This window comes from Lissotriton vulgaris, chromosome 11, assembly GCF_964263255.1.
Source record: "Lissotriton vulgaris chromosome 11, aLisVul1.2, whole genome shotgun sequence".
Classification (NCBI taxonomy): domain Eukaryota; kingdom Metazoa; phylum Chordata; class Amphibia; order Caudata; family Salamandridae; genus Lissotriton; species Lissotriton vulgaris.
This window is the reverse complement of record NC_141699.1, coordinates 867,918,248-867,942,574: the sequence shown is the minus strand read 5'-3', so window position 1 is coordinate 867,942,574 and position 24,327 is coordinate 867,918,248. Positions and strand designations below refer to the sequence as shown.

Genomic DNA, 24,327 nt, shown 5'->3' with positions numbered 1-24,327 from the left:
GGACTGGCCCCTGTTCTGGTAGTGCCAGGTCTGTTTTTGCTGGCGCTGCGGGCCCCGATTGTCACCCTGGTGACCTTGGTGGAACGCCTGGTGTGATGTTCCTGGCTGGTTACCACCTCCTGTGTTGGGCCTCCTTTCCGGAGTGCCTCTTTTCATCCCTCTGAATTGCAGGGCCCCCATGGACCTTGCTGTCTTGTTATCTTTTTTCAGTTGGGTGAGCTGCTCGTCAACCGGGGCGCCGAACAGCGATTCTCTGTTGAATGGAGTGTTCAGGATGTTGTTCTGAACCTCTGTCTTGAAGCCTGAGATCTTGAGCCTGGCTTGCCTTCTCTCTGTGATCCCTATAGCCATCAGTCAGCTGGAGGTTTCAACTCTGTCCAAGGCTGTCTTCAGGCAAGAGTTTGCGATTTTTTTCCCCTCTTCCACGAGGTGCGAGGCTCTCTGCTGGAATTGCTCTGGGAGGTGCTTGAGCAATTGCCCCAACTCGTCCCAATGCTGATATTGGTGCCTGTTCAGGAGGGCCTTGGATCTTGCCATCTGCCAGTGAATTGCAGCGTTTCTTTCGATTTTTCTGCCTGTCAGGTCCATCCCTCCTGCTTTCCTTGTCAGGTGGTTGCCCGGATGTTGTCAGGACGTTGGCCCTTCTCCTGGCTGTTGCAGCGATAATGGAGTCTGCTGTGACGGACCCTTTGATGTAGGGAGGGTCCTGGGAGGAGAATTTGTACTTCCGTTCAGTCAGGCCAAGGACTGAAAAGATCTGATCTACCCAGGAAACTGTTTGCGAAGGACACTAAGAACTGTTTTGTCTTCCTGTGTTCCTTCGTCCTTTCATATGTATGTGAATACATAACACATGAAATACTAGAAAATACATAATAAGTACTCAAAAACAATTCCTACATAGGAATACACGGTAGAGAGAGAAAACACTTGTAACATATTCCTGTCATTATGTTAGTCCAAACTACAGCCAATCAGGCGCCAGCACCCTTCCAGAACCTTCTCCTCAGAGCTCAGACCCTCAGATTTTCGTAGTACAAGAGTGACCAGAGTTGATGAGAAGCGAGCCTCTGAGGGGAGGTGGGTGGGTCGCATGTGACTATGAAAGACACCAATACTGGAGAACCACCTGTTTACAGGTAAGTAACAATTGTTCTTCTCCAGTATTGGGGTGTCTTTCATAGATTCACATGCTTGAATAAAATAGAGAGCAGTAACAGCCGAAGAGGCCGGATTGCTATGTAACAGCATGGAGAAACCAATGAGACAATAAGAATACGGTCATGTAAGTACTGATAGCAATCATAAAACCATAGTGGAGGAGGGAAGACAGAGGCTCACCTTAGTTAAAAAGATGATGAAGAACTGCCTGTCCCACTGCTGTGTCCGCCTCGTTGATGGCAAACAGGCAGTAGTGCTTCGTGAACGTGTGCCTGTTGGACCACGTGGCTGCTCGGCAGATCTGATGAAGCGGCACACCAGCAAACAAGGGTGGTAGAGGATGACATCGCCCTGGTGGAATGAGCCCTCGCTGAAGATTGTAGAGGCTTGCCGGCTTGCTGATGGCAGAAGACAATGCTGATGAAATCCAACATGCAATAGTTGGCTTGGTAACAAGGCGCCCTTTACGCACGTAGGCAATGAACAGTTGATCGGACCTGCGAAAAGGGGCTGTCCTGCTGATGTAAAATTTAAGGCATCGTTTGATGTCCAAAGAGTGCAATCGTTGCTCTGCCGGAGATTGAGGATCGGCAAAGAAAGTCTTTAAGAAAACAGGTTAATTTAGATGGAAATCCGTAGGCACCTTCGGCAGGAAAGTTGGGTTGGTGCGAAGCACCACACAGTCAGGTTTGAATTGGAGAAAAAGGGGTTTAAACAATGAAAGTTTGAAGATCACTCACGCAACGACATGTCAGAGCAAGGAGAAGGGCTACCTTCCAGGTCAGAAACTTTAGGTCCGCCTTAAGGATAGGCTCGAATGGCGCCTTCATTAGTTGGGCTAAGACGACATTGAGATGCCAAGTGGGAGGAGGATGCCGAAGAGGTGGGAACTTCCTGTACAGTCCTTTGAAAAACTGACGAATAACCCTGGAAGAGCAGAGAGGAGGAGCCATCCTGCGGGAAACGAGAGATTGCCGCCAAGAAAACTCTTAAAGTAGCATGGGAAAGCCCGGATTGAGCCAGGTGCAAAAATAACGGAAGTAGCTGCTTCGGAGTGGAATGGATAGGATGGCTATTAGTAGCCACGCACCAATGGCAGAACCTCTTCCATTTGAGCTTGTAAGTCTTAATGGTAGACGGAGCTCTGGCCTGAGCAAGAAGGTCTCTGCATTCCGGCGAGATATTTAAATCCGCAAATTCAAGGTGCTCAGGTTCCAGGCCGACAATTGTAGAGAGGAGGGGTTCGGATGGCAAATCTGACCCTTGTCCATCGTGAGGAGGTCCGGTCGAGGATGAAGGAGGATGGGCTCGCACTGGGACAGAAGGAGCAACTCCGAGAACCACGCCTGTCGGGGCCATCTGGGGGCGATCAGGAGAATGTGGCAGGGCTGCCTCCGCATCTTCCACAGCACACGAGGCACCAACGGAATCGGAGGAAAAGCGTAGGCGAATAGATCGCACCAATTCATCAAAAGGGCATTTCCGCACGACCCTTGATGGGGATGCCAACTTGCGTAAGATGGGCATTTCCGGTTCTCCGGGGTTGCAAAGAGATCCAGAGACAAACGACCCCTTCGTTGAAAAACGAGGTCGAGAGTTGGTTGGTGCAACTCTCACTCTTGGGTCGATGACGTGGACCTGCTGAGGGAATCCGCTAGGATGTTTGAGACGCCTAGCAGATGCACCGCCGCCAGGGTAACGATGACGGATTGCCCAATCCCAGATCGACTGAGCCAGCTGAGACAAGAGTGGAGACCTGCTTCCGCCCTGCTTGTTGACAAAGTGCATACTGGTGGTATTATCCGTCTGAATGAGCACTGATTCCCCTTGAATCACAGGAAGGAACAACTTGAGTGCCAGAAAAATTGCCATCAACTCCAGCCCGTTGATGTGCCAGGAACGTTGAAGCAGAGACCATTTGCCCTTGATGGAGAGGACTTGAAGGTGAGCACCCCAGCCTTCTAAAGAGGCGTCTGTTGTGAGCGTGAGTTCTGGTGTGGTGGAGAGGAAAGAAGTTCCCGCCGCAAGGTTGGACGGTTGCGCCTACCATTGGAGAGCTGTTCTCATGCGAGAGTTGACACCCACAAGGTCGTTGAAAGAACCGGTGACCTGACGCCACTGTACGTCCAATTCTTCCTGAATGGGGCGAGTCCGTAGTCTGCAATTTGGGATCAGTGCAATACAAGACAATGCCATCCCCAGAAATGACTAAGATCCGGACTGAAACGGACAGTCTTGCCCGAATCAGAGACACCAAGCGGAGGATCTTTTGTTGACGCTCTTGGGACACGAATGCCTTTGAAAGCACTGTGTCTAAAGTGGCTCCAGAAAATTCCTACGGGGAGCCGGTTCGACCGGAGACTTGTCGGCATTGATGGCTAGGCCGAGAGATCGAAACACATCCTGACAAAGAAGAGTGTGTCGAAGCAGCTATCTGCGGGACTGTGACTTGAGGAGGCAGTCGTCCAGATATGGAAAGATTTGGACGCCTTGGAGACGCAGGTAATCCACTACTGGAGCAAATACTTTCGTGAAGACACGAGGGGCGGACCAGACGCCGAAGGGCAACACCTTGAACTGGAAGTCTCTCCGTCCCACCCGGAAGCGCAAGTACTTCCGATGCTTTTGAAGAATTGGAACATGGAAAAAAGCATCCTGAAGGTCAATGGTGGTCATGAAGTCGCCAATGGAGAGAAGACGCAGGATCTCTACTAGTGTAAGCATGCAGAAGGATTGGCTCTTGAGGTACCTGTTGAGCGCTCGCAAATCCAGAATCGGTCACCAATCTCCCGTCTTCTTGAGTAGAAGGAAGAAACGGGAATAGAAACCCTTTCCTCTCCGAGACTTGGGAACCAATTCGATGGCACCTTTCTGAATTAGAAGACGAACTTGATGGAAATGCTCCTTGAGGTGGGGAGGAGGCGGGCCAGACGGATGAGTGGGAGGAGGAATCTTGATGAACTCTAGAGCATGGCCCTTTGCCAATATGTCCAGAACCCAGCGGTCCGAGGTGATTGAGGACCACTGAGAAAAGAACCGAGAGATGCGACCTCCAACACTAGGGGGGATACACAAGTCATTGTCGTTTGGGAGTGGATCCTCTATATGAGGATTTTCCCCTGTAGGATTTGGACGACTGCTGTCGGGTGGACTGCTGTTGGTTGGATGAGTAACGTGTTACCTTGGTGGTAGGAGCGATATTGAGCGTTTCCTCCACGAAAGGTGGAGGTGCCGCGTCCGGGTGCACCCTGAAATGGCTGCTTCCTAAACTGTAAAGTCCCCAATGAGCGAGCAGTATCAGTGTCCTTTTTAATGAACTGCAAAGCCGCATCTATGTGCGCTCCAAAAAGCGGCTCACCATCGTACGGCAAATCCAGGATCTTGGTTTGTACTTCCTGGCGGAAAGAGGTGTACCGTAACCAACCCTGCCTCCGCAAGACCGCTGCCCCAGCAAGCTGACGAAAAGCCACTGCACGCAATGTCAACTGCGCAATCAATAATTTCCTCCGATGTCCTCTCTCCATCCTGCAGAATCTTTAAAGCTTCAGCCTTGGAAGAGTCAGGGATTAGGTTCACCAGGGCAGACCAGTCCGACCACATCTGGCGGTCGTAGCTGCCTAAGATGGCTAAAGCATTAGCAGCCCTCACCGTACTGGATGCCATAGTGGAGAATTTGCGTCCAATAGAGTCCAGGCAACGACCCTCCCGATCCGGAGGAGCTGAAATTGGATGCCGGATTACGTGAACAACGTTGTGCAGCTTGAGTGACCACTGAGTCAGGCTTTGGATGAGCGACAAGGCACGCTGGAGAACCTATGGGCGCCTTGTATTTTTTCTCAAGGCGAGACAGTTGAGCTGGCAGCGAATTTGGAGTTTGCATGAGCTTCACCCCTTCGGTCCATATATAGTCTATGACAGGTATAATGTGGACTTGCTTGAAAGGTTGATTTTTAAAATCATAGAGGAAACAGTCCTCCTCCCTCTGGACTCTGGGCAACTTGAAGCGCTGGGCCGCTCTATCCATCAGCTGATGGAAACTTGCAATGTCCACCGAAGGCGAATCCCTGGGCTCTACCGGAGGAGGGGAAGGCGTCTAGATTTGGTAGTCGTCCCACTCGGCCATGTGGGTGGCGGCATCATTATCATAGACTTCTCCATCTTCCAGTTCTGGAATGACTTCATCATCATCATCATCATCATCATCAACCGGGTACACCGTAGTGTATATCTTCACTGACGTCTGAACCTGTGGTGAAGGCGTTGGTGGCAATGGTGGCGGAACAGGGACAGGAGCCGCCGCAGCCGCAGGCACATGAGGCATAGACGAACCCTGTGGAGAAGGCGGGAAACGCCGGTTGTAGTCGTCCAACATATATGTTGGAGATTTGAGATGAGCGACAAAGTCAGTGTCGCAGTTGGAACTTGTAAAGATTGTTCTTCTCCCTGAGAATACTGGTAGTCGTCATCATCATCATCACTGTAATCCTGGCACTTAATAATCAAATCCAAAGGACTGCGTGCCACTCTGAAGGAATCACCCACATCATTGTCAGAGTCAGAATCCTGCTGAGAGCCCGTGGCGAAAATGGGCGAAGGAGGCTGTGGATCTGGGATGGATAGCTGGTCAACTGGTCGTGGACGACGATGGTGCAAGGGGTCGGCGGTTGAAGAGCCAGACCCGGTGGAAGACAAGGGCACCAAAGGCAATGAAGCAAACGATGAAGGAACCACCGCTGATGGTGTCGTCGACGACGCTGGCAGAGGCGTCAACGTAGTTGTTACAGAAAGATCGACCGTCGACAGAACCATCGTAGACATTTAGGTAGTCGACGAAGTAGTCGGCGTTGATGAATCAGCCGTCGACGGAGCAGTCGTCGACGGGACCGACGATGAAGATTTCCTGTGAGCTTTCGTAGACGATGACTTTGCTGACGAAGCAGATTTCTTGGTCGACGACGAGGCAATAGGTATCGTCGATGAGACAGTCTTCAAGCTAAGCGATCCCTTAGTCGACATGGAAGACGTCGACGTAGCCGGCGATGACGATCAGGAGGCTGATGTCGTCGTCACAGTCGCCAATCCTGAGACGGCTGATCTCGTCATCGGGACGATCGTCGACGCTCCAGTCGACGATGAAACATGTTTCGTAGCAGAAACATGATGGGAGGCAGCAGAAGACGCCTAAGAGCCAGGTCTCGTGGGCGTAGAGGTAGTAGGAGGTGGTGAAGACACCGCAGGAGCCAGACAGGGAAAGTTTCTTCCTCTTTAGAAAAGGTGAAGGCATATCCTGCACACTACTACGTTTGGAGGCTGCTTTTGATGGTCCAGATTGCAAACTTTCTGCATCTGACAGTGCCGAATCCTTATCCTTAAGTCGCTGAAGCCAAATGAGGAGACTGCCTTCTCTGTCCTTAAGGGTCTTTGTAGAGAAAGTCCTGCAAAACTTGCATTTACCAACCTCATGGTCAGGATAAAGACAATAAATTCACTTCTTGTGGGGGTAAAAGTAAAGACGCAATTTCCCACAAGAAGAGCAAGGTCTAAATAAAGACTTCTTACTTGACGACATGCTGAGAAGACTGGAAAACTTGAAGTTGAGAAAACTGAGCAAAGCTCAGGGAGACTCCCTTCACACGACGTGCGGTAGAAAATCTGAGGGTCTGAGCTCCGAGGAGAAGTTTCTGGAAGGGTGCTGGCGCCTGATTGGCTGTAGTTTGGACTAACATAATGACAGGAATAAGTTACAAGTGTTTTCTATCTCTACCATGTATTCCTATGTAGGAATTGTTTTTGAGTACTTCTGTATTTTCTAGTATTATTTCATGTGTTATGTATTTACATACATATGTTATTGGTATGTTATTGCTATTTTATTTACTGGGGACTCACACTTAAATGACGGGGAACATTCAAGCATGTGAATCTATGAAAGACACCCTAATACTGGAGAAGTAACATTATCCGTTCGAGGCATGTTAGCTGTAGATCACATGTTTTGCACAGATTATACAGCTGTATTCTCCCAAAGCAGTGGCTAACATGCAGCTCTTGCAGTTGTTTGAAAGTGTTCCAAGTACTGCCTGGGCTACATTAGCGTGTAGTCTTGCCAACACATCTACACAATAGTGCTCGGTGAATGTGTGTGGTGTAGAGCATTTTGCAGCTTTACAAATGTCAACTATGGGAATGTTTCCCAAAGAAAGCCATAGTAGCCCCTATTGTGCGAGTGGAATGCGCACTAGGGGTATGTGGTAAAGTTCTTTTTGCTTTTGCATAACATGTTTGAATACATTTAACAATCCACCTGGTAATACTGGATTTGGAAATAGGATTGCCATTGTGAGGTAGAGCAAAAGCAACAAAAAGTGGTTTAGTCTTACAGAATGACTTTGTCCCGTCTATGTAGTATACAAGGGCTCTTCCGACATCTAAAGTGTCTAGAGCTCGTTCTGCCACTGAATCTGGTGGACTGATTGATGTGAAAGGGAGAAGCTACATTAGGTACAAATTTAGGGTTGATACGAAGAACCATTGTCTTTGTGAGCTGGAAAAAGTTTCTTCTATGGTTAGTGCCTGTAGCACACCCACTCTCCTCAGTGAAGTGATTGCAATGAGGAAGGCGATTTTCCACGAGAGAAATTTCAGTTCACATTTATGCAATGGTCCAAAAGGTGGGTCCATTAATCGGTGTGAGGACTATGTTGAGATTCCACACTGGGGCAGGTGGAAGTCTTGGTGGTATAACTATTTTTAGTCCTTCCATAAAAGCTTTGATAACTGGTACTCTAAAGAGAGATAAGTGTTGCCTGTTTTGGAGATACGCAGCTATCGCAGCAAGATGTAAACGATTAGAAGTGTAAGCTAATTCTGGCCGCTGCAAGTTTAACAAATAACATGATCTTTTGCATGGAAGCATCAAGAATATTGATGAGATTATTATTACAATAAAAAACAAAACACTTTCATTTAGCTGCGCAACAAACTCTTGTAGGTCTTCTGGCCTCTCCAATAATGTTTATACAGTCTGGCGGAAGATTTAGATAACCAAACTATGACTTCAGGAGCCAGATCGCTAGAATCATTTCTTTGGAATCTGGGTGTTTGATTTCTCCATGGCTTTGTGTGAGGAGTTTGGATGTGAGATGCAGCTTTTGATGTGGAACAACCGATAGCTCCAGCAGGGTTGTGAACAAAGGATGACAAGCCCATGTGGGAGCTACTAAAATCAGTGTGAGGAATGTTTGCCCGAGTTTCCGAACCACTGATGGAATGAGTGGGAGAGGAGGAAAATTGTAGGCCAATATCCCTGACCAGTTCATCCAAGTGCACTGCCTTTTGAGAGCGGGTGTGGAATAGAAACTTGGGCATTTTGCGGTTTTTTTAGAACAAAAGAGCAGTACAACATCTTGATCTCATCTTGATTAAGTACACAACCAAGCAGTAGTACACAAAGCCATGGGTCTACAAGATTAAACATTGCTGAGGACCCCACCCACTTTGCACACGCACATCTGACATTACTCACACTCTGAAACACCTTAAGAATTGTTTCACCCACTGGAGGCATGCAAAGATTTCCCCTGAATTTGTTTAATTTGTTCCAGATCCTTCCTTACTTTGTTGGGCACCTTCTTTTCACACAGACTGATACATGTTGGCAGAAAAAGCAGGCTGTGTCTCTCTTCCAGCCTTGTAGTGTCGCCAGGGGGGGGGGATGGGGGTTTGAGCTTTTTTGCCAGCATTAGCCCTAGTGTCACCAAGGTTTGGACATTCAAAAGGCACCATTTAGGCGAAAGTTTAAGCTACTCTCCCACCACTCCCAAGACATGCATGACACTATTGCTCACCAGTAGCTCTGGATCACTTGGCATGCCCAAAGTATGTGATAAAACGATCCAGCTTCCACACAATTCCTATTACAGGTTGGATCTGCCCTACATCATATTTTCACAAGTGTTGTGCATGAGATGTATACTCTATGTAGTATCTTGAGCTGGACTAGTATTAAACTGGCTCTAATGGAGACTTCCCTCTGGGAGGCTAAAGCTTTGAGCCAGTCTTCCTGTAAATCAGTTATGTCTTGACACCAGCGGTTTTTCAGGGCAGTGAGGGTGTCCAACAGATTATTGATCAGCTTTCGGTGCAAGTGCTCCTTGAGGAGTCTACATTCCAGGGGAGACAACTCCGTGAGTTCAGAACCCAGAGGGACTGCTGTCTGCATAACATGCCGGATCTGCAGGTAACGGAAGTATTCAGTGCGTGCCAGTTTATATGTTTTTTGCAATTGTTCAAACGTGATCTTGGCTCCCGTATATAGGTCCCCTAGCCTCAAACTGCCTATCAAGTCTCACTTAGAGAATCCTTCTCTTAGTGGGCATTTTGCGTTCGTGTGTGGCGAAAAAATCTATTTGAGGAAGACCCTAATCTATACTAAAAGTAAGGTATAGTGTGCACAGAGTCCAGTGGAACACCAAAGGTAGGCAGAGGTAAAAGTAGATAGCACCTTACTCTCTATTTGTGGTAGTGTGGTCGAGCAATAAGACTGTATCAGAGGGTAGTGTTAAGCATTTGTTGTACACTTGGAGAGTGAAGGTGATAGTCTCTAAATTGCAATGATAAACTTAGTCTACCAAGGGCCCTTGCTTAATGATCTGGTCAATACAAATGAAATAAGGAGTTTTAAAGAGTTGCTGTGAAGTTGGAAATTGGCCCGTGGGGCTGCATGATCTTCAATAACTGGGCAGGTAACTGGCCATATTCAGTGCTTGGCTAAATTACTTAGCTTGGCAAAGCACATCTCTTGTTAATAGATCTTAAATGCTTTAATATAGAATAATGGTCTTGAGAATAGTTCAATTGCCAGTAAATTGGGGCTTACCTCTGATGCTGGGTTTAGTGAAACAGGTTTTTGGCTTAATTGCCACAATATGAAGAGATTAGCAATAAAGGTTGCAAGGGGTCAAGAGTGGAGTTGGATGGCGGTGTGTGCGTCATGACCTTCTACAGCATCACCACTTAACCTGCTAACTTAGTTAGATTTTATGTAATTATTCATCTGTAATTTACTTCATTTTGTGACTTTGATGTTAGAAACTTAGGGACCAGGCACATCAAAAATAAAACCTTTACCACGTGGAAGTTTAAAAGCTTTAACCCTATCTCATACATCACTTGGCCAATGTCATTAGCAAGTTGGAGTTATCTTGCCACTTGAATCACAAAGTAGAAATAGAAAGATGAACGAGTGCGCACAAATGTACATGTACAATTAAAGAGAAACAAATGCACAATGAGGCTGTGATCTCACCCTTCGCCTGTTGAGTAGTCAAGCCACTGCGATGTTCAGCAAAGCTCTCCTGGGTCAAAACTGCCACGGAGCTCATTGTCGATTTCCCACTTACAACCAATCCGGGAATGCCACTGCAATTTATAGTGAGAAAACAGAGAAAGACATTAACACTTCTAGTCAAAATGTCATTCAACACTCCTTTGCATATAGAATAGTCTTGGTTAGAAATGGTTGAAGCAGATGTCATGTCATTGATTTTAAAAATGAAAGCCATTTCTCACCAGCCCCATGGCCACAATAGCAATTCAAACGTCACTGTCAGGGTACTGGGATAGTGTAGTCAAGGTTAATTTGAAGGAGTAGTAAGAGGTTAGATGCTCAAAGTGCATACACATAAACAAGCATTTGCAAAGCAAATAGGTCTGGTCCATGCAAGAGCTATTGGTTTTGCCAATGCGTTTTAGCCATTTTAATAAACTAGCGCGACTGCGGTTTGGCTTGGCGCAGAGTGGTGTGGATGTGCACGGTCATTACAGACATTAACTGTAATGACCATTACACTTGCACTGACAGTTTTACTGATAAATACATTAGGTGATGTATAGTTTTGATTCAGAATTACAAAAATGTTGCTTCATTTATGCTTTCCTAACTGATATATTCTAATATATTTGCACTTCATTAACATTAAAATATGCGCTAGGGGAAAAAAAATGTACCTTTCCCATCCAGAGTACTCCGTTAGATAAATTCTCACTTTGAAGTCATAGAAAGAAAAGTAAACACCAATCTCCATCGGAACACAGATCCTGACATTTGAACTGTCCTTGAATGCAGGTAATGGGGCAAGATCAGAACAAAATTTAAAGTGTTTACCATATTCCTTCTAGTCAAGTGCTCGCTTTCTGTTAACAGGCTAAGCTCCACGGGAGGGACAAACTTAAGCTGGACAGCCTAAAACAAATAAAGCCAGCAAATGGAAAGCAAGCAAATTTGAGTTACAAAGCTCATGTTAAGCAGTGGGTGCAATGAATCCCCAGTGAAGTTTTCCTACTCTCACTTTATAGCAAACCCAAATCTGAGGAACATCTGTCAAGCCACATCGCTGAAGCTGTGCAGAAACAATACTGTCGGCTGAACAGCTTTTGTTCCCCTTCCAGGATAGGGACCTACCTCACAATCCAGCAAAGGCCTGCTGCTGAAACATACATGGGCCAGCTTGATCAATAGACCCTGTCGCAGAAAGACACTGAAAGTCTCAAACAAAGCGGTGAACAATCTTAACCTATACAAAACTGAGCCAAAGGACTGCACCAATATTCAGTCCAAATACACAGGGAACTGTAAGTGTGTGCAGCCAATCCAGACTCATAGCCAACATGAAATCCCCTTTTAATGAAGCTACACAGCCATCACACTGATATGGCATTCCTCTTCAAGGGTTAAGGTAAAAAAGCTCTGTATTCGACAAATAAGTTAGTGACCTTTAGTAACACGGATTCTCGTTGTTGTGCCATCTACCTTTAGATTGCTCACCTTTTAATATTCCACCCCTTCCCACAGCTGCAAGACTGAATGCAAAGCAGTGCTCCTGCGTGCAGCGTGGTGGCGCCATACAACTCAGTGTTGGCTCCATACCTTCCTAAAGTGACGGAGAGAAGCTGCATATAACAGCCACCCTGCACAGACATCAGTTTGTCTTTTCTCTTCCAATGCTCTTAAATAGAGAGGTTGAACCTATCGGTTACAATGGGCCGAATACAAACACAGGGCCTTTTTCTTTTAAATGTTAAAAACAAGTCACGCCACAGAATAGGTAGGTGGGAGGGCACAGCAGACCCCCATCCACCCTAGGATAGATCCCCAAACAGTATTACCCTAGGTGAAGGGTCTGGGAAGTCTGCTCAGACCAAGTGTCATCCCGCCAGACCTGGAGTTCAAGGCAGACAAGCTACAAAAATTGTATGCACCGACACCTACATTACAACCTGGCAAATGTCAAGGTCAAGGATTATGCACGTTAACTCAGTGTTAGAAGCCTTAACCCTTGTGGAATGGGAAATAAGACCTTTCAGAGGCTGATTCTTAGCCAGTGCGTAGCAGAACTTAATTCAGAAGACTATCCTGCTCAACAAGGTACGCTTCTGCAAACCCTTCCCTTTTTTGCTCCAGAGAACCCCACAAAAAGCAGACTGTACAAATGACCAGCGAGGGGACCATCTATGTTGAAGCTTAAAGTACTTTAGGGTCCATCCCGGGAGGCCTCCTCCATCAAGGGACCTGGGAGAGGAAAGAATACGTATACAAGGATAGATTGGTTGCCTAGTAAAAGAGCAGCGGCGTTCCCCGACTAAAAGAGTACTGCCCGCACTTAAAATTTATAGTGCTAAAATCAGCTCAGCCATATTATATGGGGCAGATATTTGGGGATGTGTGGACCTGGCTGTCCTGGATAGGATACAGAATAAATTCCTTCGTAACTTAGTTAGTCTCCCCCCCTCAACACCAGTCCTTCCACTTTTGATGGACATGGGCATGCACACCATTAAACACCAGGCCCAGTACAGGATGGTGGCGCTATGGAGACGCATATGGTCCACCCCGGAACTGGCCATGTTTGCCCGTGAGCTTCAGGATGTGAGAATGCAACAAGGGGCAGGTGACATACCGTGGCTAAAGCTAATTAAGAACACTCTTATTGAAATGGGCCTTCCTTTGCTATGGTCAGAGCCGGGTTCCCAAACCTTTCCTACCAAGAATGAATATAAACTTCTCTTCTGGTCCATGGTAAAAACGGAACATGTGGCACTTTCTGAGAAAGTGAACTTGACAGGCCAGTTTTTGCTCCACAAAGCAGTTCCTAACAAAGAAGTATACTGGGATGTTATCCTTAAAACATTAGATAGGAAACTATACCATCAGTTCCGTGTAGGCACACTGCCTTTGAGGGCTTTTACTAGCGGCTGGCAGAGGTCGGAGTCAAGCTCCTGTCCCTGTTGTGCCGTCTGTAAAGAAACACTAGGTCATTTTTTATTTGTCTGTACTGCTTATTGCGAACCACGTAATAAGTGGCTGAAACCTATATGTACTAGACTAAACACCCGAGTGAGTAGTGATGCACTGTACATCTTGAAAACTAACACATCTGAATGGCTAACTATAGGATTGGCGAAATTCCTTGGGTGGGCTTGGCTGATAAGGATTAAGTCAGTCAGTTCATAATATCATGATCTAAATAACTTGTATACTATGTTATCCCACTGATCTTTTGGCCTATGGTTCTATTAGTATCGATGATCTGCTATTTTTATATATGCTCAAATGATTTTACAATTTCTCTTGACGTCTTTATATGCATGTTTAATTGAGATCTTAACCACACTTGTCTTGCCTCAACTATTCTTGTTTTGTTTAATACGTGTATTTAAATATTTATGTCTTTATGACTTTGTTGCACTAATTGTATTCAATGTAATTTTTTGTGTATATATGTGTCTTTTATGATGAAAAATCGAAATAAAGACGTTAAAAACTGAAAACTGAACTGGATAGATTAGTCAACATGGAAGGGAGCTGTGACTTTCAGTATGAAGACCAGAGTCCTCAGCACCAACTTGCTCAGCAAAATAGTGTAGGGCAGCACTGAAAGTGCCAGAGTTCACTCACACAACACGCCAACATTCACAATAAGAAGAGTCTTTAAGGGCAGGAGAAACATCGAGCAGCAATGCATCAGTTTAAAGATCGTACACGTGAAAAAAAATTAAGACCAAGTTACGGTTCCACGGTGGCATCACAAACATCTTGGGAAGAAGCAAGCGTCAAACCTATTAACAACCTTTACACAAGTTATTTGAACAAAGACCAAAAGTTGGACTGGGAAACGTACTAAGGCAATACAAACAACCTTACTATGTGCTAACTGCAAGGCCTTCCTGGGCTAAAGACCAAAACAAAAGGACGTAAAAGCACTTGGTCTGTAAGGTGTCAGTGTTGTGAACACCTCACGAGGTAACAAATTAGTCCCAACACCTGACATTAAAGGATTTTGTGGAAGAGCACTTGGACACAAACATGACAACCACTACTTTAGGTAGCAAATTACACTGTCAATTGCCACCACTCAATGTTCAAACCTGTAGGTGTAGATTGTGTAGGTTATGGTGGAAGACCCTGGCCTGTTGCAGTGACGAGAGGTCCTCATGAAGTGGTACTCTGATCGCAGGGCAGATGCTCACGTACAGAAGTTCCCACAACCACACTCTCCTGACCCAATGTGGAGCCATTAGGATGAGCTCTAAAGATGATCAAAATCAACCAGGCTTAAGGCTGGAGAGGCGGGAAAGTGTACAGAGTCCAGTTTTCTATTCCAGCCAGAAAAAGTCCTTACGAGCGTTCTTGTGAATACTCAAATCAAAACTATTCACACTGTACATTCGAGAGTGGCAACACATCAAGCCAAAGTTCTCCCTGCTGTTGAAGAGCTAACTTTCCCCACCTCTGGATGCAGATGCAAGTTGTAATATGCCACAGGATGTCTGCTCAGTTTGTCAGCTCCAGCATTAAAAACTCTGCATGGATATTTGCGATCAGGAAAGTGTTCTGGCACTCCACCCACCTCCAGTGATGTAAAACTTCTTCTTAAAGGGCCCACCCACCCCCCCCCGCCCTTCTCCACCAACTCTACTTGTTGCAGTACCACATAACAGTGGTGCTGTTTATAAGAACCTAGGCCAGCCTCCCCTTGATCAACGTCAGGAAGTGCCTCAGAGTTTCCGTATTGCCTGCAGCTGCCAGAGTCCTCAGACCTTCCCACTCAGCAGGACTTTGTCAATCACAGTCTGCTCGGGATAGGGAATTAAAGGGGTTGCAGTAGGATCAACTGTCTTTGAGCAGGTACCACTGGAAATGTGGAGCCAAATTATCCAAGACTGGGGTGGTATAGGAAATGCTGTCTTGATGCTTGGGCACTGGCATCTCAAATTCCATTACAGAGAATGCATGCGTCACCCGGCATTGTGAACGATCCAGTACAGAGCCTGAAACATAGGTATCATAGCCCAAATGTCTTGGACTCGTTGCCTAGGAAAGATCTTGAGGTCTCCAGGATCCTCCCCAGTAAATGTAAGCCTCAAGACCAAGCCATCAGACGGCAGACAATGAAGCATGCAAATACATATGAGATACATGCTACACAACAGGCAAGTATATACTTAACACAATTCATTAATTTAAAGGGCTTAAACAGGTTTATCATTTGTCACATAGATCATATTGCCTTCCAGATGTTCGAATAAATATCTAGCTGGACCTCTCAGATTACTATTTTGCAAGGCATGTTTATGAAACTAACATCTGTGATAGCAAGTTTCCTCCTTACTCTGGTTAGCCAAAAATCCTAAATCAGAACAGAAAATACAAATCCACTCACAAGCAAACTCTTGAACTCCGGTCACTGATAAGTCATCAACATTCGATCTTTGCACTACAATTCTAATATATGGTGTTCTATAATATTTACTATAGTTAAGTGTCTATACTGCTATAGGGTGTAGCATACAAGATGCACAAGTTACTTACCTTCTGTAACGATACATCTGTAAGAAACATTAGTAGTGATAGACTCCTTACCTTAGAATTACCCCCCAGGTGTCAGACTGAATCCGGAAAGTTTAGTCAGCAGTACCCCTGGGCGTCGTCGTGCGGCTCCGCGTGAGTTGTTGGCATCAGGATGACGTCGCTGGAGCTACTTCGACACGCCCAGACGCCAGTTCTATACCCTACTTTCCGCGCCAGGAATGCAGAGCCATGCAAGAAACTGACCACTGGTGACGAAGCTAGGGCCCTGAAATGGATGACCTTAACCCTAGAAATCAGTTCGTAGAACGGGGAGGATGGGTGGGGCGGTAAGGAATCTATCACTACTAATGTTTCTTACAGATATATCGTTACCGAAGGTAAGTAACTTGTGCATCTGAAAGAAACACGTAGTGATAGATTCCTTACATTAGAATAGATACCCCAGCAATAGCAACCCCGGTGGTGGGTCTGCGAACCAGGATCACACCAGGAAGTCCTGGAGAACAAAACGGCCAAAGAAGCAGTCTCTCCGGACTTGGCTGTCCAGGCAGTAATGCATGGTAAACGTGCACAGCGAGGCCCACGTTGCTGCATGACAGATGTCATGCAAGGGAACTCCCCGTCCCAAAGCAATAGTGGCTACCGTCGCCCTGGTAGAAGGAGCACATAGCACCACCGGAGGCTCCTTTTTAGCCAAAGAAGAACAAGCCTTAATGAACAGAATGACCCACCGAGAGATGGTCCGCTTGTGCACAGTCCGACCTTGCTTGGCGCCCACATAGCCAACACAGAGCTGGTCATCCACCAGGAACTGTTGTGTGCGGTTCAGATAGAAAGAAAGTGCACGTTTTGGGTCCAGACTGTGGAGCCTCGCTTTCTCTTTTGAGGGATTCGGAAAGAAGATGGGCAAAGTGATGGTCTGCCGATGTGAAAGACAGTGACAACCTTTGGCAGAAAAGATGGACGACTCCCTAGAACAACTTGGTCCGGATGGACAAAGAGAAAAGGAGGTTTAGAAGAAAGAGCCTGCTGCTCACTTTCTGGCAGAGGTGATGGCCACCAGAAAGCAGTCTTTAAAGTGAGAAGACAAAGAGGACAGTTATGAAGTGGCTCAAAGGGAGCACACATCAGATAAGTTGGAACGAGGTTCAAGTCCCACTGAAGCTTTATGAAGCGAACACCTGCACTACTCTCCCCATGACAGAGGATTGCCCGAATTTCCAGAAGGCTGATATGGAGTTGGGACTCCGCCGGTGGCCAGAGGCATCTGATCTCCGCCTCTCCCATGTAGCCACCCCATCCTGGGAAGGACGCGTCCGTCACCACTTTGTGCTCCAGTTGGGGAAGGGAGAGGGATCTGCCATTGACCCAATTGCGATTCGTGAGCCACCCTTGCAATGGTCATGCAGTGCCCTCCGAGATCTGGTAACGATAGGACAGGTTGCCCTGAAGCTGTGCCCACATGAACTTCAGGTCCCAATGCAGAGCCCGCATCTAGCATGATCCACCAGCAGGATGCAGGAGGCCATCAGGCCCAGTAGCCGAAGGGGCATCCTGACCAAAACCCAGGATAGAGGCTGAAAGATCAGAATCATAGCCTGAAAATCCCAGACTCGCTGCTCAGGAAGTTAAACCAGAAACTGCGCAGAGTCCAGAACCGCTCCGATGAAGAGGAGCTTCTGAGAGGGAATCAGGTATGACTTCGGCATATTGATGGAAAACCCCTGCAAATGCAGGAGGTCGGCCGTAGTCTAGAGGTGGGAGATGACTGCCCGGGACGAGCCCACCTTCAACAACCAGTCATCGAGATAAGGGAAGACTAGAACCCCTGATCTGTGCAGATGAGCTGGGACCACCGTCATCACTTTCGTAAACACCCGAAGGGCGCTGGTAAGGCTGAAGGGGAGCACAGTAAACTGAAAATGCTCGTGGCCTACCGTGAACCGCAGGCAACTCCGGTGGGGTGGCAGGACGGGGATGTTGAAGTAAGCATCCTGAACGCCCAGCACTACCATACAGTTTCCAGGGTCGAGAGCAGATAAGACATGAGCAAGCATCAGCATCTTGAACTTCTCCTTCCGGAGGAAGCAGTGAACGTCACAGAGGTCCAAGATAGGAAGCAGGCCCTTGTCTGTCTTAGGGACCAGAAAGTAGTGGGAAAAACCACCAGGACCAACTTCTGGCCCAGGAATGTATTCAATGGCCCCCTTGCCCAAGAGGGCCATGACTTCCTGCTGAAAAAGCGCAAGACGGTCCCCCGACATGCGGTGGTACCGAGGTGGCATGGCTGGAAGAGTAGTCTCGAAGCAGCGGGAGTGGCCCATTCGGACTATCTGCAGCACCCACTTGTCCGAAGTGATGTTGCACCAGTGGGGGAGATGATGGCGTATTCGGCCGCCCACTGGCGTTTGTTGAGCCTGAAAGGTCGGACTAGGAAGGCTTTGAAGTGGATGCTGCGGAGGTGGACTGAACTGCCTGCTGGTCCCCAGAACTGCCTCGGCAGTTCCCACGTCCACTGCCATGCTGAGGTTGTTGCTGCGCAGGCCTGTGGCTCTGGAAGGAATAGGTTGGGGCACCCCTTCCGTGGCCACGAAAGGAGCGAAAAGCAGAAGGCAGAGGAGGCAGAGTGGCCCAAGGACTTGGCCGTAGTCCGTGAATCCTTAAAGCACTCCAACGCACTATCTGCTTAATTGCCAAAAAAGGGAAAGCCATCAAAGGGCATGTCCATCAAAGTGTTTTGTACACCCCCCCCCAAAAGCCAGTTGTCCTCAGCCAGGCATGGTGTCAAAGCGCCACTGTCGTGGAAATCGCCCTGCCCCCAGAGTCGGCAGTATTAAGCCCACAACGGATGGTGAACTTAGCTGCATACCTCCCAGCTGCAATAGCCTGGGCTAGTACTTTCTGAGTCTCCTCCGGACAGTTGGGCAGCACTTGCGCAACTGTGTCCCACACAGAGTGGAAGGAAAGGCACAAGAGGCATGCAGTGTTCACCGACCGCAGCCCTAAGCAGGTAGATGAAAACAGCGGATTCCTTATCCGGGGGTGGGGAAGGGAATGCGTTTTGGGATGCTGAGGCTTGGACAACCAAGCTCTCAGGGGTGGGGTGTTGGGAAAGAAAGTGGGGGTCTCCCGGCCAGGCGATGGACCACGTTCCTGTCCACAGGAGCCCCTGTGTTGGGCCTGGACCAAGTGCCCAAAAGAACGTCAGACAGCTCATCATTAAAAGGCAGCAAGGGCTCCAAAGAGGTTGCAGCCGATTGAAGCACTTCTGCCAGGCGGTTAGTCCTGACGGCCAATGTAGGGAGTTCAAGGTGGAGCGCCTCGGCCGCTCTACACAGTACCACTGTGTAACTTTTTACCTCCTCCGTAGCCACGGAAGGAGGAGACAGCATGCCAAGGTCAGGCGAGGTGTCTAGACCACTGGCATCCCCCAAATCCTCTGCCTAGTCCGGGTAATCACCGCACTGTTGTGGGTCCTCAGACCCCTCCCAATCCTCCCCTTCCTCTGAAATCTGTGAAAAAGGCTGAAAATAGGGAGGACCGACGTAGGGGTAGAAAGGCCCAATCAGCGTAGGAATCTGCATCAACTCCGTTCCTGCGCCGCGTCCGGTGTTGAAACCAGTGACGATGTAGGCGGTGGTACCAGACGACGTAGGTGGGGTCGACCTAGGTGGAGGTGTGATCAGGTCAACCGGTGTCGCCCGGGATCCAAGCCCGGATCCAGGGAGGTCCTGCGGCGACGGGGCCGGAGCCGATGGTGGCACCGGGGTCAGAACCACTGGCGTCGGAAGGGCAGGACCTCCAGTCGGGCCAGAGGGGCCTGAAGGCTCGCCGTCTGGGCCAGAGAGCCCTAAGAGTCGTGCCATGGCAGTAAGAAACTCTTGCACCTGTGCAGGCTTGGACTTACCTGACCCAGAGTGCGAAGACTTCGATCCAGAGGAACTCCGACGGGACCGCGACCTTGAGCAGCCCAGAGCAGACTGCAGGACTTCCTGCAACTTTCGGGGACGCTCCCGCAAAGTTTTCGGCGCCACAGCCCGGCAGTTGGGGCAAGACTTCGAGTCGTTGTCACGCCCCAGGCAGTAGAGACACACACGGTGGGGGTCAGTCACCGACATCATGCAGCGACAGTCCCCACAGTTCTTGAAGCTGTGCATCCCTACAACACCAGGAGTCGATCGACTCGAAGAAATGAGGTAAAAGGCCTCGATAAAACTCAGTCAAAAAATGGCTGGGGGTACTTGCTCTTCCCGGATCTGCGCTTGCTGGCGTGGAAAAAGAAAGAACCGGCGTCAGCGTGCGTGGGCGCGTCCAAGTAGCTCCAGTGACATCATTCCGGCACCAACGACGCAGGCAGAGCCGCACGACAATGCCTAGTGACGCACAGGGGTACTGCTGATTGATCCAGTCTAACGCCTGGCGGTTATTCTAAGGTAAGGAATCTATCACTATGTGTTTCTTTCAGATAAAACTAATCACAACAGGAGTTATCCATTTTAAAGTTATTCACAAAAGGACCATTGGAAATAAATAATCAGTCTGGTCGTCAGTAGCGCCCTGAACACTTTACACACCTCATGATTTCATCAAGTAAGATGCAATAACACAGAACATAAATTAAGGGAGACGGCTTGATACATTGGGGGCTGGGTAGAAGAGTTACCCAATTGTGGCAGTCAAGAGTAAAGTACATACAGCAAATAAGGGAAAATCAAATTAAGGAAAGGGAGTATATGAAAGAACAAGCAATTACAATGCAACGGTCTCGCCTTTGCAAAAGTTAGAGCTATTGGCATTGTAAATGACAATGATTTTATTTATGTGTTGGTTTTGAAAATAGATAAATAAATGGCATTGTCATTTACAATGCCAATAGCTTAATCTCTCACATATGTGAGACCTATTGCATGTGCACCCACACACAGAGCCCCCCACACACACACACACGCACAGCCCCACACACACACACACAGAGCCCCCCCCACCCACACACACCGAGCCCCCCCCACCCACACCGAGCCCCCCCTCCACACACACACCGAACCCCCCCCCACACACCGAACCCCCCCCCCACACACAGAGCCCCCCCACACACACAGAGCCCCCCCACACACACAGAGCCCCCCCACACACAGAGCCCCCCACACACACACAGAGCCCCCCCACACACAGAGCCCCACACACACACAGAGCCCACACACACACACAAAGAGCCCACACACACACACAAAGAGCCCACACACACACACACACAGAGAGCCCACACACACACACACACACACACAGAGAGCCCCCCCCACGCACACACACAGAGAGCCCCCCCACACACACACAGAGAGCCCCCCCCACACACACACACAGAGAGCCCCCCCCACACACACACACAGAGGGCCCCCCCCACACACACACACAGAGAGCCCCCCCCACACACACACACACACACAGAGAGCCCCCCCCACACACACACACACACAGAGAGCCCCCCCACACACAGAGCCCCCCCACACACAGAGAGCCCCCCCACACACAGAGAGCCCCCCCACACACAGAGCCCCCCCACACACAGAGAGCCCCCCCACACACAGAGAGCCCCCCCACACACAGCGAGCCCACACACACAGAGAGCCCCCCCCACACACACACACAGAGCCCCCCCCACACACACACACAGAGCCCCCCCCACACACACAGAGCCCCCCCACACACACAGAGCCCCCCCACACACACAGAGCCCCCCCACACACACAGAGCCCCCCCACACACAGAGCCCCCCACACACACACAGAGCCCCCCCACACACAGAGCCCCACACACACACAGAGCCCCACACACACACAAAGAGCCCACACACACACACAAAGAGCCCACACACACACACAAAGAGCCCACACACACACACACACACAGAGAGCCCACACACACACACACACAGAGAGCCCACACACACACACACACAGAGAGCCCCCCCCACGCACACACAGAGAGCCCCCCCCACACACACACAGAGAGCCCCCCCCACACACACACACAGAGGGCCCCCCCCACACACACACACAGAGAGCCCCCCCCACACACACACACACACACAGAGAGCCCCCCCCACACACACACACACACAGAGAGCCCCCCCACACACAGAGCCCCCCCACACACAGAGAGCCCCCCCACACACAGAGAGCCCCCCCACACACAGAGAGCCCCCCCACACACACAGAGCCCCCCCACACACAGAGAGCCCCCCCACACACAGCGAGCCCACACACACAGAGAGCCCCCCCCACACACACACACAGAGCCCCCCCCACACACACACACAGAGCCCCCCCCACACACACAGAGCCCCCCCACACACACAGAGCCCCCCCACACACACAGAGCCCCCCCACACACACAGAGCCCCCCACACACACACACAGAGCCCCCCCACACACACACACACAGAGCCCCCACACACACACACACAGAGCCCCCACACACACACACACACAGAGCCCCCCCACACACACACAGAGCCCCCACACACACACAGAGCCCCCACACACACACACAGAGCCCCCCACACACACACACAGAGCCCCCCACACACACACACAGAGCCCCCCACACACAGAGAGCCCCCCCCACACACCCAGAGCCCCCCCACACACCCAGAGCCCCCCCCCACACACCCAGAGCCCCCCCCACACACCCAGAGCCCCCCCCACACACCCAGAGCCCCCCCCACACACCCAGAGCCCCCCCCACACACCCAGAGCCCCCCCCACACACAGAGCCCACACACACACAGAGCCCACACGCACACACACAGAGCCCCCCCCCACACACAGAGCCCCCCCCCCACACACACAGAGCCACACACACAGAGCCCCCCCCACACACACACACACACAGAGCCCCCCCACACACACACACAGAGAGCCCCCCCACACACACAGAGCCCCCCACACACACAGAGCCCCCCCACACACACACACACAGAGCCCCCCCACACACACACAGAGCCCCCCCACACACACAGAGCCCCCCAACACACACACACAGAGCTGCCCCCCCACACACACACAGAGCCCCCCCCACACACACACACAGAGCCCCCCCCACACACACACACAGAGCCCCCCCCACACACACACACAGAGCCCCCCCCACACACACACACAGAGCCCCCCCCACACACACACAGCCCCCCCCACACACACACAGAGCCCCCCCCACACACAGAGCCCCCCCCACACACACACACAGAGCCCCCCCCACACACACACACAGAGCCCCCCCCACACACACACACAGAGCCCCCCCCACACACACACAGAGCCCCCCCCCACACACACACAGAGCCCCCCCCCACACACACACACACAGAGCCCCCCCCCACACACACACACAGCCCCCCACACACACACAGAGCCCCCCCCCACACACACAGAGCCCCCCCCCACACACACACAGAGCCCACACACACACACACAGAGCCCCCCCACACACACACAGAGCCCCCCCACACACACACACACACACAGAGAGCCCCCCCCACACACACACAGGGCCCCCCCCACACACACACAGAGCCCCCCCCCACACACACACACACACAGAGCCCCCCCCCCCACACACACACACACACACAGCCCCCCACACACACACAGAGCCCCCCCCCCACACACACAGAGCCCCCCCCACACACACACAGAGCCCACACAAACACACACACACACAGAGAGCCCCCCCACACACACACACACAGAGAGCCCCCCCCCACACACACACACAGCGAGCCACACACACACAGCGAGCCACACACACACACACAGAGAGCCCCACACACACACACACACAGAGAGAGCCCCACACACACACACAGAGAGCCCCACACACACACACAGAACCCCACACACACACACAGAGAGCCCCCCCCCACACACACACACAGAGCCCCCGTCACACACACATACACACACACACAGAGCCCCCCATACACACACAGAGCCTCAAAGTGTCGTAAGTGTGACGTCTACAGCTACGAGAGTCAAAAACAATCATTACTTTGAAAGAGTAACGCCTGCAGCTGCAAGATTAATGCACCCCATTATGCCAAATCAGGAGTGCCGCATAAATTATGCAGGGTTTTGAAAGAGTGATATCTATAGCTGCTGAATTTTTCTATGTTTAAAAAAAACACTTTGCAACCTTATTCATTACAGAGTACCATTATTATGTGCCTTTGCTTCTATCGTTTGCAACATACATGCCCTTCACGTGGCGTTTACTCTTTGCATACTGTGATCATTGTGCCG

At 49.9% G+C, this 24,327-nt stretch overlaps 1 protein-coding gene across 4 annotated transcripts in view; it reads right to left on the bottom strand.

Moving 5' to 3' along the window:
- Window positions 1–24,327, bottom strand: part of HDLBP (high density lipoprotein binding protein) — a 955,902-nt gene that overhangs the window by 798,120 nt on the left and 133,455 nt on the right. For all 4 annotated transcript variants that reach the window (XM_086944014.1, XM_086944016.1, XM_086944015.1 and 1 more), the window contains exon 3: window positions 10,469–10,581. In XM_086944014.1, the coding sequence (XP_086800140.1) occupies window positions 10,469–10,544 (76 nt within the window). In that variant the 5' untranslated portion in view covers window positions 10,545–10,581. The remainder of the gene's footprint in view (window positions 1–10,468; window positions 10,582–24,327) is intronic.